This window comes from Gracilinanus agilis, chromosome 4, assembly GCF_016433145.1.
Source record: "Gracilinanus agilis isolate LMUSP501 chromosome 4, AgileGrace, whole genome shotgun sequence".
In the NCBI taxonomy this organism is placed as follows: domain Eukaryota; kingdom Metazoa; phylum Chordata; class Mammalia; order Didelphimorphia; family Didelphidae; genus Gracilinanus; species Gracilinanus agilis.
In genome coordinates, this window is record NC_058133.1 from 112,092,292 (window position 1) to 112,108,159 (window position 15,868).

General features: G+C 37.0%; 1 protein-coding gene across 1 annotated transcript in view; it reads left to right on the top strand.

The window, feature by feature from the left end:
* The first annotated feature begins 210 nt into the window (after positions 1–210).
* Positions 211–15,868, top strand: part of LOC123245324 (membrane cofactor protein-like) — a 51,175-nt gene continuing 35,517 nt past the window's right edge. Inside the window, exons 1-5 of the mRNA XM_044674172.1 lie at positions 211–414; positions 2,295–2,483; positions 9,397–9,588; positions 12,157–12,256; positions 15,380–15,465. Of these exons, the coding sequence (XP_044530107.1) occupies positions 342–414; positions 2,295–2,483; positions 9,397–9,588; positions 12,157–12,256; positions 15,380–15,465 (640 nt within the window). The 5' untranslated portion in view covers positions 211–341. The remainder of the gene's footprint in view (positions 415–2,294; positions 2,484–9,396; positions 9,589–12,156; positions 12,257–15,379; positions 15,466–15,868) is intronic.

Sequence of the window (15,868 nt, forward strand, 5' to 3'; positions counted from 1 at the left end):
GGAAGTGCCTTTCCCACTCCCCCGTACCTTCCGGTTCTTCTCTCTCCTCCGCTTCACCCCGCCCCCGACAGTCTCAGGAGGCGGAGCAGCGTTACAGTCAAAGTTAGGGCGGCGCCGCCTCCTTCCAGGAAACGCTTCCCTTTTCCCTCTTACCCAGCCCCTTACAGCACCCTCCCTAAGAGGGGGGTCCTACCCAGAGCCAGCTCCTGGCCCTGCCAGTTAACGGGGAGCGGACACGCCTGGTAGGGAGAGAAGCCAGTGCCCTTGCTCCGGCCTCCGCGTGCGTCTTCTACGGGTGCCGGATCGCCGTCTTGGTCTTTGGCCGGGTTCGCCTCGCAGCCATGGGGGCGTGTCCCCGCCGCGGGGCCTGGCTCCTCTGGGCGTTGGCGCTGCTCGGCCTGCCGCGGGTCCGCGGTGAGGAGGGCTTGAGGAGGACGGGGGGGGGGGGAAGGTGCTGAGGGAGGGATGCGGTGGGGACGGCCACCTACCCTTTGCCCACCCCACCGGCCCCTCAACTTCCCGCCTAATGGGGTGCGCACCAGGCTCCCTTCCTGTGGCTAATAACTCCAGTCTTTTAGATGAGGTTGTAATGACCCACGCTTTGGGGGATTCTGGCTTTCCAAAATGCTCACAATCGCACTGTGGATTTATGGAAATGGATTCCAAGTCTTTCCATGAATCTGGCGTCTATCGATCACCAGCTGTGTGTCGGGCTCTCCGGACCACAGGCTGAGAATGAAGATAAAAACGAGGCCTTTTGCCGGCCTCAATCTAATCAATTCGGGGGATAATCGAGCTTGGTAAATTGTCTAAGGGGGTTACTGGAAAGAAGGAAGACCAGGATTTTTTGGATAGCCTTTAAAGACCAAGGGGGAGTGGGTTTCGCGGCAACCCACCTCGCCCCAATTTTTGTTTGTTTTTTATTTTTGTCTAGAGAAAGAAACCTTAGAATAACCGAATAGCCTCACTGAATGAATTTTTTTTTTAAACCCTTACCTTCCAGCTTAGAATCAATACTGTATTAAAAAAAACAAAGACTCATGTTCTGTCTTAGAATTGATCATTTTGTTTTGGTTCCTAGGCAGAAGAAAGGATTAGAAAATGGGGGTTAAGTGACTTGCGCCAGGATCACTCAGCTAGGAAGTGTCTGAGGCTACATTGGAACCTAACACCTCTTATCTCTAAACCTGGCCCTCAATCCACCTAGCTGGCCCCAGGGGTGACTACCATACTAGAACGAAAGAAGTTACCCATCCAAAGAATTTCTAGGTGGTGGCGTTTTTGATCACAGAGAGAATGGATAGATGAGGTATCTTTGTTTTAAGTTGCCTAAGAAAGTTGTGTTATTGTGACCTGTATCTGGGGTTAATATGGGGGACAAATAAAGGCGGGGATGGTTTGCACTAATGCTGATTTGAGCAAACAATACTGAAAGAGTATGGAACGCCCCACTTGTAATACTATCTTATACAGCTCTTAAGTTGGAAGAAACGCTCTTCAAATCCTAATATTAGTGTAGAATTATTGTGTGTGCTTTTTTTTAAGTTATAACTGAATCATTAGTCCAATTTGAAGTTGACTGAATCAAAAAGAAGGAATGAAAAAAAGGGTATTCAGAGTTGACTGCCATTCCATATATGCCCTTCCTTTCTAAAATTACTTGAAAATAATCATTTCACTGGTGGGTTTAGGGCTCTACAGGGAGAATTGTTTTATAGTAATAATTCATACTTTGTTAGAGCAGTTGAAAGCTCAAATCTTGGAGCTGTTTCTATTGATGTAGGACTAGAAAGGGAACTAGAGATTGTTCAATGAGGTTTCAAAATCAAATCTTTGATTAACACAATGCCTCCCTAAAACATAAATTCGTGCTGGTAATTTTTGTTAGTAATTTTAACTGTGATATGACCCAAATCATACCAAACTTTTTCTATAAATATATATATACCAAGCATAAAAAGAAACCTGTTTTTGTAGTTGAAAAGGAGGAGAAAGGAATCAGCTTTTCTATAGTGCCACTCTATGCCAGAAACTGTGCTAAGCACTTTACAAATATTAACTCATTCCATGCTTTAAAATAACCCTCACAATAACCCTATTGCTGTTATCCTCATTTTTCAGTTGAGGAAACTCAGGCAAAGAATTTAAGTGACTTTCCTAGGGTCTTACAGCTAGTGACCATCTGAGGCTGGATTTGAAAATATGCTTAGAAAAAATAAGATTCTTTTCATGAATAACTCTCCATTCTCGATGGAATTGGGTATGGTTTGTAATTGTATAATCACTTTTTTTAGGTAATTGTAGTACTCCTCCAACAATTCCTTATGCTCATCCAGAAGAAAGCTATGATGCTGATAAAACCTTTGGTGATGGAGACACCATAACTTACAAATGTGATACTGGTTATGCTAAAATACCTGGAAAATCAAACTCAGTTACTTGCCAGGGTGCGGAATGGTCAAAAATCCCACAATTTTGTAATCGTAAGTTGTTAACTTATGTTTATTTTTAAGGTAAATAGTTTGCTTGTTAAATACTAAGTACATAAACTGGATAAAGGCAGCATGGCCTGATGGATAAGACACTGGACACAGTCTGGGTCCATATTGTGTCTCGGAGAGTTAAATAATTTTTCTGTGCCATATTTTCCTTATCTGTAAAATGAGGAGATTAGACTTAATGCCCTCTAAGGTCAAAACCAGCTCTAAATCTAGAATTCTTTGAATTTTAACATTGTAAGTAACCCTAACAGCTTATTTCTTTTTCCTATCTCCCAGTCTTTATCATTTCTCCATGTTTATTATATTTTCTTTTTCTTTCTGTAGGACCAGTTTGAAGGATATATAATGTTAAAGTTGCTTAATTTGCATTTCTTTGATCTATACTGAGGTTGAAATTTTTTTTCAAGTTATTACTGATAGGGTGCTTTTACTTATAAATTGTCCTTTTATGCAAAGTGAATTTAGACTTATCCTTTAATATTTGCTAGTTCCCTATTTTAGATGCTGAGTTGTCATATAATTTTTGATATAATATTTCTATTGTGTCTTATACATAGTAAACCTTAATATTTGTTTTATTGAATTATTGGATGTTTTTTGTTTATAATTTTATTCTGTTGAATTAGTATGACTTGCTCTATAATTTCTTGTATTCCTTTAATAATTTTATATGCCCATCACAACTGAGATAAAACATTCTCCTTTTAATTTTTAATGATTATGTTTTCATGTTTAAGTCTATAATATAGATACCACTTTTTATGTATAAGTTGCTTAAGTTTTGTTTTTTGTCATATTGCTCTCTGGTTTTCCAAAAAATATTTGTTAAATAATCCTTAGTCTAACTTTTATTTTCCACAAAATTGATCAAACCATATACACATACATATGAATATGTGCGGATCTGTTTCTATGATCTTTATTCCACTCCATTGGTCTTCTCCCCCCTCCCCTCCCACACAAATGAAATAATTTTGGTAATCAGCACCACTCAGTTCAAAATTTATAGGGAGACTTAGACAGGAATTGAACAGGATTAAGAGGGTGGGGGTGTTACATTCTGCAATGTTGGAAGGAGCACTCATATTCAGTAAGATATTTTCTGACTCATACTTCACTTATTTAAAGGCACTTAGCAAGCAGCCTCCATGAGGTAGTATACAGCAAAGAACCAAAAGTAAACAAACATAGGCCTCTTAAGAGGCCAAAATAGATATGATGAAGTCTTGACAGTAATGGTTCTTGTATTTTAGGGATGATACTTTCCTCATAGGTTAATCTATTTTACACATTTCTAAGTTTGTTAGCTATCTGATTTCAAAGCCCATGCTAAGTTAGAAAGCAACAAATTATAGAATCCCAAAATCTGAATTGGAAGGGACCTTATAGGTCAATGATAGCGAACCTTTTAGAGATGGAAGATGGAATGCCAGGCCCTGTCCCCACCCACCTCTACCACCCCTAGACCAAGTGTCAGGCTTGCCCCTCCAGAGACTGCATACTGTGCCCCTTCCCTCTACCACATGCTGGGTATGCGGGGGGCGGGGAGGCTCCCCTCAAACTGTTTCCATTGGGCTGCTGGATGGAGAGGTAGGTGAAGTGAGGAATGTCTTCAGTAAGTATAGAGAGGGGGAAGGGAGTGGCCTGAGCTCTCCTCTCCCCTTCAGTTTTGCCACCTGTGAGCTGTCCACCTTACCCCCTGTGCATTCCCATTGGGCTGCTGAGTGGAGGGTCAGGGATGTGAAAAAATGTCATCAGGCATGGTGAAGAGGGGGAGGGGAACAACTCTGCTTGAGTCCCTCTGCCTTTCTAGTAATGAACTCTGTGGGGTAGAGTGGGAAGGGAGGGTGGCCATATGCCCACAGAGAGTACTCTGCTTGCCATCTTTGGCACCCGTGCCATAGGTTCGCCATCACATATACCCTAACCATCCTTGAATAAGAACATCATCTACAACATAATTGGTAAATAGTAATCCAGCCTTTGTTTTAAGACCTACATAGGTTGGGAGCAGAATAATTCACTTTATCCTAAAATAGCCCATCACTTTTCATAGTTATTATTAGGAAGATTTTCCATATATTAAACTTAGATTTGCCTCTCTTTCTCTAATATTTATTCCATTGCTCTTAATTTTATTTTCTGAAACTTAAGTAGAATAAGTTAAACTCTTTAAATACTTGAAAATGGCTATTGTGTTTCCTCTAATTCTTTGTCAAACTAATAAGTTCTTGTTTCTTTCCACTTGTTCTAATACAGCTAATTTCAGTGCTCATCACAGTCCTTGGCCATCCTTTTCCTGTATATTTTCCTGTTAAAGGAAAGGGTTGGCCTGAATTTCCTCTTAAGTCCCTTCTACCTGCAAATCTACATTCCAGTGATCCTTCTTAAAAGGTGGCACATTGAACTTTACCTGTTTTCCTGTGTGTTCTGGCAGTGGTTCTCTAATGCAGCCTTGGGCTCCATCAATCACAGTGTCATTTTATATTGTTGATTCATCAAACTGTTAGTCTGCTAAAACCTGCAATTTTTTTCAAAAAGACTTTTATTATAAACTTCTTTCTGATCATATACTTGAAAAGTGTGTTTTTTTGACAAAAAGTATGAGAATTTAAATTTAACAGGGATAAATATAATCTCATTAGATTTTAGCTCAACATTCTAGTCATTTGAGATCCTTTTGGATTTTTGACCCTGTCCACTCTGTTAACTATTTCTATCCTAAACTTCAGATCATCTGCAGCTTTGATGAGCATTTTGTTGATTAAAATATGTTAAGAATGAGAGACACACCTGGGACATATTACTGGAAATGTCTTCCTAAGTTGACAGGCTATTAATAAGACTACTTTTGGGGCCTGGCAGAGAGGCAGTTTGAAATCCACAAAATCTACCTTTTCATCTTGTCAAAATGCTTTTTAAAAATTTAGGTAAATTTATATGTATAATATTTGCTTGAACTACCAACCAGGGAATTATTGGGTTCTCTTGGCTTGCTGCCCTCCTCTCTGCCAGAGCTAATTCCTTCTTGAATCCACAGTTGGCTCTTTTCTCTGCTGCCATACTCCTTTGAGCTATTTCCACTGATTCTCTGTTCCCTGCTGAATTTAGTGTCTTCTATTGGACCAGTAGACAAGATGCTATGGACAATTAAGGCTGAAAATATAATCCAACTCACTCCTACCCTCAATCCTTGCTTTGTGCTCTGGTAACCGAGAATGGATGTTATGCTCCACCAGTGTGCTTTTTGACTTGGCTTTCTCTCTTTTTCCTCTGTTTACTACATAAAACAGAGTAACCCTGTTAACAAAAGAAAATAAGGTTAGTCTAGCAAAACTTGTTTTTGATGAAACCAAGTAGACTTCTGATGTCCAGATCCTTTTTCTAGATATTCATTAATCATTCCAAACTTTGCCAGGAATTAGTCAAACTTACTGAACTCTTTAAAAATTTACTGATCACTCCTTGCATTTTAAGAAATTGAAACATAGGCCCTTTTCTAGTGCTTTGAACATCTCTTACCTTTCCAACAGCATTTCATTTATTTCAATGCCTTCTCAGTGATATCCTTTACATTGAAATACAGGTTCTGTCTGTATTTTTGTAAAAATGAAAATTTTATCAAGTTGCTTTTTGTTCCCTATAGGAAAGTGACTTCAGCCATTCATTCTTAAATCCTTAAAAACCGGGTCTGAAACTCTTCCTTTTAACAAAGAAAAATGTTTACACAAAGCCAACTTGATAAAATTGCATCTGGCAGCATTCCAATTGTCTCTTCTCAGAGGAAAATGATTTTTCAGGATAAGTTTTCCAGGATTGAGGTTGTTCATTAAAATGCATTGATTTCACTGCCTTTTAGTGTTATTGTAGTCATTGTTGGAACATTTTTTTAAAAAATTCAAATTAGTGAATGGTTAGATTCCCTGCCTACCTACATAGTTCTTTAAACAACTTCCTCTTTTTTCCCCACCTGAATGATTTCCCTATGGCTTTAGAATTTCCTTTTTGAGCTTCTCATTTTTTTCTGGGATAACTTTCTCTGTAGAAATTTTAGGCCCTTCTTTTCTCTGAAGGAGAAATCTGTTTTTCTAAAATCTAGGGGGTATGCTGGTCTGTTTCCATCTTTCTCAATCATGAATTCTAAAGTTAAGTAGTAAGTACAAGTACCTTGTAGTTCTACTCCACCAATTCTTTCTTGTTAGAATCAGGTCTGAAATAGTTGGTCCTCTTTGTGTTTTTTCTATTACCCTTTGCAGGACAATTTTGTTTTATTTATTTTTTTGGCAATTTTATTTTTGATAAAAGAAAGTGGTTTTTAAAAGAGGCTGAAGCAACAGTTGGCAATCTGTAAATGGAATATAGGATTCAGATTTAACAATCAACTACAAGAACTAAAAGGTAAATCTAGGGATGTTTAGCACTAGGACAAAGAACCTTACACATCCCAAGTGCCTTGAGGGAGAAATGTAAGTATCTATGTGGGTGTGGCAGAGTTAGCCTATAACCAATCATACCCCCTCCAGCTAGTTGATGCCATAATAAAAGGGGCCTATAACATGTTTTAAATAAAGCACAAAGACTTGTTTATACCTTATTACCTTTTTAAAAAATATGCAGTTTCACTGCTAGACTTGGCAAGGCAGCTTACGATTGACTGGCAAAAAGTTGGTCACATTCCTGGTGGCTTTTCAAAAGCTAAACCTGCCAATCCTGGAGATAGCCCCATTCATTCACTCCTTTATTCATTTTTTTGTGTCCTGCAGCAGATTGACTCACCCAGGGGAAATCCATTTTGTATAGGGAGCATAGAGGGCCAGGAAACAGATTGTGGAGTGTGACCCCTACACTCTACCAGAGCACATAGCAAGAGGTTGATAATGGTTTGGGGTGAGGTGTTTTATTGCCCTCAGCCCCACTGTCCACAGCATCTTCCCAACTGGTCAAGTAGGAGACCCGGAATCCAGCAAAGAACACAGAATCAGTGGAAATAGCTCTGCAGAGAGAAGAGAACCAACTATAGATTTAAGAAGGAACTAGTGCCACACTGAGGAGAGGAGCAGGCCACAGGAACCTAGCTTGAGCCACCTGCTCAACAGTTGCCCTCAGATGGTGCGGACTGATGACACTTAAGAAAAGAAAGGACATTAAGCCCTGTGATACTAGAGACATTAGTTACTTAGGTCACATATCTTTCCTGCATGCTCCCTTCACTATCAGTGTATTCTTTGTTTAACCTCACTCTTAACTGATGCTTTGTGTATCTGGGGTTAGAATGTACCCCAAGTTTATGGTGGTGGCAGCGCGAGATAGTAGAAATGTTGTTTGGCTACTGTTACCATCCTGTCTTAGAAAATGTCTTTTCCTTGAGCTCATATCTATAGGCTAACTATTAAAAAGATAAACATGCTGGTTGGAACTTGTGAGCTATAATTTTAGGAGTTTGAACCCACGAAATTACTTTGAACCCTGGAGGTAATGGTTTTTCACTTTTGGGACCCAACTTAAATCATCTGAATGCTAGGTTTAGAGGAAGGTGCTACATGAAGGTGCTATAAAAAAAAAAAGATTATTCTACATGGTATTATGAATACTTAATGGTAGTTGATATTTTTAATGGTGACACTAGATTACCAAAACAAATGAAATTATATTCAGCATATTTGTTAAGGAGGCAAAGAAATCTAAATTAATACTTTTGAATTTTATTCAAAAACCTTTTTTAAAAAAATTAAACTATTTTGGTGTTTAGGAGGGTAATCTATTTACACAGGAAATGTATTCATGTGGAATAGCCCATTTCCAAAGAAATAGAAATGATGCTATATTTTAGATATGTTCTAATATACCATCAGTTTAAAGTATGAAGTACTTTTAAATTCAATATTTCTTGAGCACTTACTAGTTTACTTCATGTTTACATTTCTTGGGTAAAATACTATGCTCATGAGACACAAGAGAATGTAGAAAACAAATCCCTGCCCTGCAATATATTAATCTTTATAAGAAGACCTGACTGGTAAATAATTAAGGAATATTTACAATGCCATTTGTCAGTTGCATTGAACTTAGTACAGACTAATCAATCTAGTAGAGACCTGGAACTCTACCTTCTCCCCATGTTAATCCACTAATCTGAATTGAAGATATCCTGATTACTTGTTGAATGAGTTAAAACTCACTTACCTTAACCTTTATGATTCTCTGGCTCCAGACTGCTATTTAACCTTTCATTTAGCCATCTATAAGAAAACCAGGGCCTGTTCAGCTCAAGCATCTTGTGACCTACCCTGCCACTAAGAATATTCTCACTTCCTCATGATCCTTTTCCCTTTTAGCTTGCCTTAGGAAAAGGAGTCATCAGTGATAACATTGCTATTAGAATAGATATAACAATTGTTTGGGAATTCCTGTAACTTCCTTCTGCAGACCAAAACTCCCTTGCCTGACTCTAATTTATGCATGTTATTTCCCTCACTAGAAATAAACTTCTTGGAGAAAGCTGTACCACTTTAGTAAATGTAACCCTGCTACCTAGCAGATAGATGTACCTGTTATATAGTAGGTACTTAATAAGTTCTTTTTCATTCATTTGATTATCAAGAGATTTCTAGAAGAAATGAGTCTTAAAGGTGATGAGTGATAATATGTAATAAAATATAAAATGACATCATCTCTATTGCCTGTACCATTGAACTCATTCTCATTCAAAGACTAAAGAATATTTTTGATATATAGAGTACCAATTATGAGGTTTTTTTCTTTGTAAGCTTTTTGTAGAAAATATTTTGATCAACTATTCAAAATATTTTTCCTTTTGCTAGTCTTCTTGACATGTATCTGTTTTTAATGATGACTGAATTCCTTTATTTCTTATTCTTTTTTCTTTTATTCCCAGGGAGCTGTGATCAGCCACCCCGGTATAATACTATGCAACCAGATAGTGCATTCATAAATAAAAATTATTTTCCTATTAATAGCACTGTGACTTTTGTATGCCGGCCTGGACATTCTCTCAGTAAATTAGGTCCACTCGTCAGTACTTGTCAGGATGATGGAACGTGGTCACCCATCTCAGAGTCTTGTAAAAGTGAGTAATTCTATCATTATATTGTATCTTACTAGGGTTTTTGGGAATTTTTCATTTATTTATGTTGAACTTTCAAAACCATATTTTTTTCCTATGATGCATTTTTCATACTTAAGCTGGCATCAACTTTCCAAAGAATCTTTATAGTGTTAATTTTATTTTTAGTAATAATTTTCATTGATGCCTTCTGTTTTTATATCAGTAATTTCTGAATATAGTTCTCTCCCATTCTCCCACTCAGTGATCCTTCCTTGTAAAAAAGGAAAAAACTACTATGTTGATGACATCTAACAATTTGCATCATTTTACACTCATAGTTTCCCACTTCTCTACCAAAAAAGGGAAATTGATTTCTGCATCTCCTTTGGTGGAAATTTAATGATTAAGATTTCTTAGCAGTTGGCTTCATTTTAGGACCTTTTCTTTTACTATAGTTAAGTATATCATCCTATTTCGTTTGTGCCATTAGTTCATAGAAATCTTGAAATGTGTTTCTGCTCATCAATTTTTTTCAAAAGAATTGCAAACTTATCAACAGCCATATGAAAGACTTTGCTAAATCATTAAAAAGAAATGCAAATTTAATACAACTCTTAAAGGGCAATGATAAAAACAGGCACTTTAATGCACTTTTGTTGGAGCTATGAATTGATGTGACAGTCTGAAAAACAGTTCAGAATTAGGTGAGAAAAGTAATCAAACTCATCAGAATCTTTGAGCACAATGAGGAAAAGAATGAATTACTTAATATTCACGTGGCATTCATATATTTTGTTTGTTTGGCCATTCCATGAGCAGTGGGTACCCTTTCCCAGTTTTTTGCTGCCACAAATTTAGTGCTATGAATCTTTTGGAATTGAAACAAAAGGAGATATTTATTTGGGCATTCAGTATTTAGCTCTAGCAGAACATTGAGGAATTTTTAGGTTGGTTCAGTTAAGCAAAACTACTCTGTCTGAGATGCCTATGATGATCCACCAGCTAAGCTGCAAAGTTCACTGAAGAACCTCTTAAGGCAATGAGGAAGTGCCATCAACAGCCTGAACTTTTGGACCCCCAAGCTAATAACCAAGTCTTGAAAACAGCTTCAGTACTTCTTAAGAGGGAAATTTGCCTCTCTTAAGTGAGTTGTAGGGTTAAGACTTTGCTTCCTTCACATACCATATACCACAAATATGCATGTGCAACCTGGATATTAAAAGATCAGACCATAAAAATTTAGAAAAGATCTAGATCCAGTATTTCAAAACTTTCAAAACTATGACTAGAGGGAATATTCTTTAAATAAGGCCAAATGAGAGATGATCACAAAAAGCAAAAATAATTTTAGTTTACATGAAATTAAAAAGGTTTTGCATGATCAGTGCAATTAGGAAAGGAAGGGATGCTATTAATTAGGAGAAAAATCTTTGTATAATAAGTGTGATGAGGTTTGCTATCCAAATAAGGAACCATTTTCTAGTAGATCAGTAGTTAAAGGATATGAACAAACAGTTCTCAAAAGAATTGCAAACTAACCCTATGAAAGATTGCTCAATGTACAAATCAAAGCAATTTGGAGATATCATCTCACAGCGAATTGGCAAAGATAACTAAAGATAGGCATAGTCATCTTTGGAGAGGCTATAAGAGATTACACTACTAGCCATACCCAAAAGTGGTCAAAGAAATAAAGGTCTTATTCATTAAAATATTCATAAAACATGGTAGCAAAGATGTATTTTTATTAGGGAATGGTTAAGCAAAATGTGATACGTGGATGCAATGAGATATTATTGTGCCATTAAGAAACAACATGAAGAATTCAGTGAGTTGTGAGAAAATTTATATGAGTTTATATGGAGGAAAATAGGTACAACCAAGAAAACAATGTAGTAATTTGGCTATGTAAGAGGTAAAGAAATAAAAAATGAGACTGACCAAGATTAGCCCCAAATAATAGATGATAAAATGTACAACTTTTCTTCTAGATAGGGGGAAATAGGAGTGTGAAACATGAACTATCAGAAAAAACTAATATGTTGGTTAGTTGATTAAATTTTTTTCTCTCTTTTAAAATTTATTAAAATGATTGGTAAAATTCCTAGCATATAATAGGCATTTAATAAATAAATCGAATAAAAGCTTGTTGGTTGGTTGGTTTGTGCTACATTCAGTACTCTCAACAACATTAATATGCTTCTGTTATTTGAGGTGCTGAATTTGAAGGCAGGAAATGTAAGATTAAAGCATATCTCTGACACTTAGTAGCTGGGTAAGCATAGTCAAGTTACCTAGCCCTTTTTGGCCTCAATTTCCTAATTTTAAAAATGGAGATAATAATACCTACTATGTCTTCCACATTGAGTTACTCTGGAGTGCAAATTAGGTGTTTTATAGATAGATCTTTGAACCTTCAGTGTCTTGTATAACATGTGCATAGTAAGCATTTAATTAATAGCTATCTATAAAAATGCCAATTTGAGGTATATCTGTATCTCTCTCTAGATCTACCTGATTATATTCATGTGTGTGAATAGCTTTTAAAACTTTACAATATTATATAAATGTCAACTTTTTTTTTACTAGAAAAACCATGCCCAACTCCAGAAGCACTAGATAATGGTCGAATTATAACACCAACTGATCTCCTATTTGGTTCAGAAATTGAATATTTTTGTAATGAAGGGTAAGTTATTTCTTAAGCAAGTGGAGCATGAATTAACTCATTTAGTTTTGTTATTTTGTTTTTCTGTTTTTAGGGCTAGTAAAACATTCATTAAAACTGTACATAGGCATCCTTCTCTGGTTGATGGTAACTCAGTAATAGTTTTAAAACACTTCTCTGTCATGGTGTGGAAGTAACTATTGGAAGGCAATGTCTTTGTTAGTACAGACTCTGCAGATCCTATTAATGTGGAATGGCATTGGGATATGACCCAGTGATGGCCTGGTAGAGCAAGGGTCCAGGGACAAGTCTTTAACAGTGTGGAGGTGGCATCACTTGACTGACTTTATGATGATAAATGTTTTTGACCATAACTCTCAGACATTCTTTATTAAGTTGTAGGAGGAGGAGGGATCATCCACACTAATGAAATCATAGCTCTCTGAGGCATTTTAATATTTATTTGTAACTTCATTTCATTACACTGATAACATGAATATATTACAATAAAACTACCCTTCATATTTCCTTTTATTTGCAATTTTTTCTCACCGACCCAAGAAAAATGAGAGGCTATTAGTTGGGAAATATTTTGTTGGAGGAGAAAGTTACTTCATCTGAGAGGTCCAGTCTGTATCCTTTTTATCTTGTTGACTGTCATAACTATAAATATACTGCAAATATCTAGTTTAATACTGGTCATTAAAGATTACCACCATCAGATCAGATACCACCAACTCGGCCTGTTGAAGGGGCAATTCTTAGTCATGGTTAACTTGAGCTTCATCTCAAGAAGCATTCCCATAAGTGTTTATAAAGATGTTTGCTACCTTTTTAGAGAAGATACACTCTTCCAATTGCTGAAGAAAGCTGATGGCATAAGACCTCAGTGGTATGCACCTGCCTCCTCTCTCTTCTGGAATTGTCCATAATGAGCCATGAGCAAGGTGTTCTGTCAGCAATTGACAGCCTGAATGGCCATCATGTATTTGATTGTGATCAACTCGTCTATCAGACTACTACAAGTCAAATGGTACTATGGTCCTATGAATCCCAAGCATTTAGGCACTGCTTATTTTCTCTTCAGGATAATGCCAAAGCAAACATTGGAAAGAAAAGCACTCTCTTCAAGAAATCATAGCACATTTCATTGTAATTCAGTACATTTCATTCAACAAATACTGGTAGATGTCTATGTCTACGATGCACATGTTATACAAGACACTGGAGGTACAAAGATGAAAATGAAATAGTTGTGGTCCTCTTCCAAATTAGTAATATGGGGAAAGAAATGGGCATGTAGAAATAGATCGAGATGTACAGTATTTTCATTAATTATCTTTCCTTTAGATACCTTTGCCTCAATCTGAGTTAATAGCTGTAACTAAATAAATATACTCTGTAGAGTACACACACACACACAAGATGTGGTCCCTGCCTTCAAGTAGTTATCAGTCTAGTTGTAGATATGTTATAGACATATCAGAATAGGCTTGTATGATAGCAATACATAAAATAAACATGATAAATGCAAATAGGTAGTACTATAGTTTCTGGAGATTACTATGGGTTGAGATGACAACTGTTATGAGCAGTAAGGGGGCTCAGGAATGCTAGTAATGGTTGCTCAAAAGGGAAGAGAGAGACCCTAACCACAGCTTGATGTGAGTATAGGATTTGTTCCCACACCAGCTGGGCTAAGCCTCAAGATTCTTTGCTAAACCACAAGCCTTAGAAGCCAATCCAGCCAGGCAATTGGTAGAAGTATCCAGGAAGTAGAATGTAGGTTCCTGAAACCTTAGGTTGAAATGAAGGATTACCACTGCCTTGGAAATGATTATAGCCAGTTACCTGGATCTGACTACATGAAACTAGTTACTGTTTCTAAGGTAAGAAATTGGCTTTCAAAGATTATTTAGGCTTTAGGATCAAACTGGGTTTATTGATATCAAACTGAGGATAGGTAAGAGGGAGAAGGAAAGTGGGTAAAGGTACCCTAAATGATCTTGCCTAAGTATTTAAGACTAAGATAAATATTGAAACACAAGTTGTTCCTAAGGTTCAGAGTATGGAAAGACCTTGGGGTCTCTCCCCAATTCTGTTGCTATTTGTTGCTGAGCCCAGAGGCAAACAAGCCCCTGGGTCAGATGCTGTTGTTTTCTTGAAGTTAGATGTTCACTCTTGTTTGATTTAAAGGTTGTTGGCTATGCCCATAAGGTATTGATTTGGCTAGCATTAAAGGTTGTCCCTACCTGCCTACCTAATCCAGTCTCCCAAACCTCCCGGTGCCCAGTTTGCCACCACCTCCTCCCTAACCCAAGGATATGAGAGAAAGAAGAGAAGTCCCAGGGGTTTGTGGACCTTAATTTATACCCTGTCCTTAACTGTCACCTTGGCACATGCCCTGGGGTGGTGCTTTGCCAGGTTCTGTGTTCCAAAGTGGCAAACTGCTATTTTGTACCTACAGAAAATGGCTGCCCATTTCTGCATATCACACAGGAGAGATTTTGTAAATGAGATGACTATCCCTGGAATGACGTGAAAAATTAGGTAGAAAGGATGGGGAAAGGTATGCAAGTTCAGGTAAAAAGTATGTAATGCAGTGCCTCCAGCACTATGCCTGAAGTTAGGAAGCCCTGAGTTCAAATCCTTTTTTAGATACTTGCCAGCTGTGTGTGAGCAAATTGCTTAATTCTGTTGACCTCAGTTTCCTCATTTATAAAATGAGCTTAAGAATGAAATGATAAACCACTCTGGTATCTTTGCCAAGAAAATCCCGAGAGGGATCACAATGAGTCAGATAGAACTGATCAGCAACAAAACAATATAAGTTAAACGTTGAGATTTTAAAAATTAGTTGAGGAAACATTGAGTAAAACTGTCCAGCAAGGTCAGAAGCTTCAAGATTCTTGTTGACTTTTAATTCTTATAGTCTAATATTAAGTCTATCTAAAGGTTGGGCATAGTGGCACTTATAGGTGTCTTTGTGTGATTAAATTGCAAAGTTTCAGTTGCCATTTCCATGATATACTTTTTGAACCTTTATCAAAGCTTTGATGTAACTATAGTTTATCAAGATGGAGTTACATACCAATCTCTTATATTATCCTAGAAGTCATATAACATATAACATTTTCTCTTCAGCTATCGTTTAATAGGTGATGCTGTTAGGCTCTGTGCCATTTCTAACAACCAAGTTTTATGGAGTGGTGAACCTCCGTTTTGTGAAAGTAAGTAAATGATTGATTAATAAATTTAAGTAGCCTTTGGATATGAACTTGTAAGTTGCATGATGTTCATCTTTTAATTTTATCTGTTATTCAAAATGTAAATTGAAATCCATACTGAAGTGTTAATAATCTCCAAATGACCTGGGATGGTGTGCCGGTAAATGCCCGTAATCCCCAATTTATAAATTATTTATATTTCAAGCATTAATTTCTAAACTGTAACAGTGTCCTAGGTTAGCTCACAGAAATATATTTAATCATGATGTAACTGACTTATACTAATAATACTAGCCTGAGTTCTTTGTCTTAAATGTTTAGAAGAAAGAGAGTATCATTTCTTGGGGAAAGGACAAACATGAAGCAAAATTTAGCAACAGGCCATATTTCCTTTTTACATCTTCCC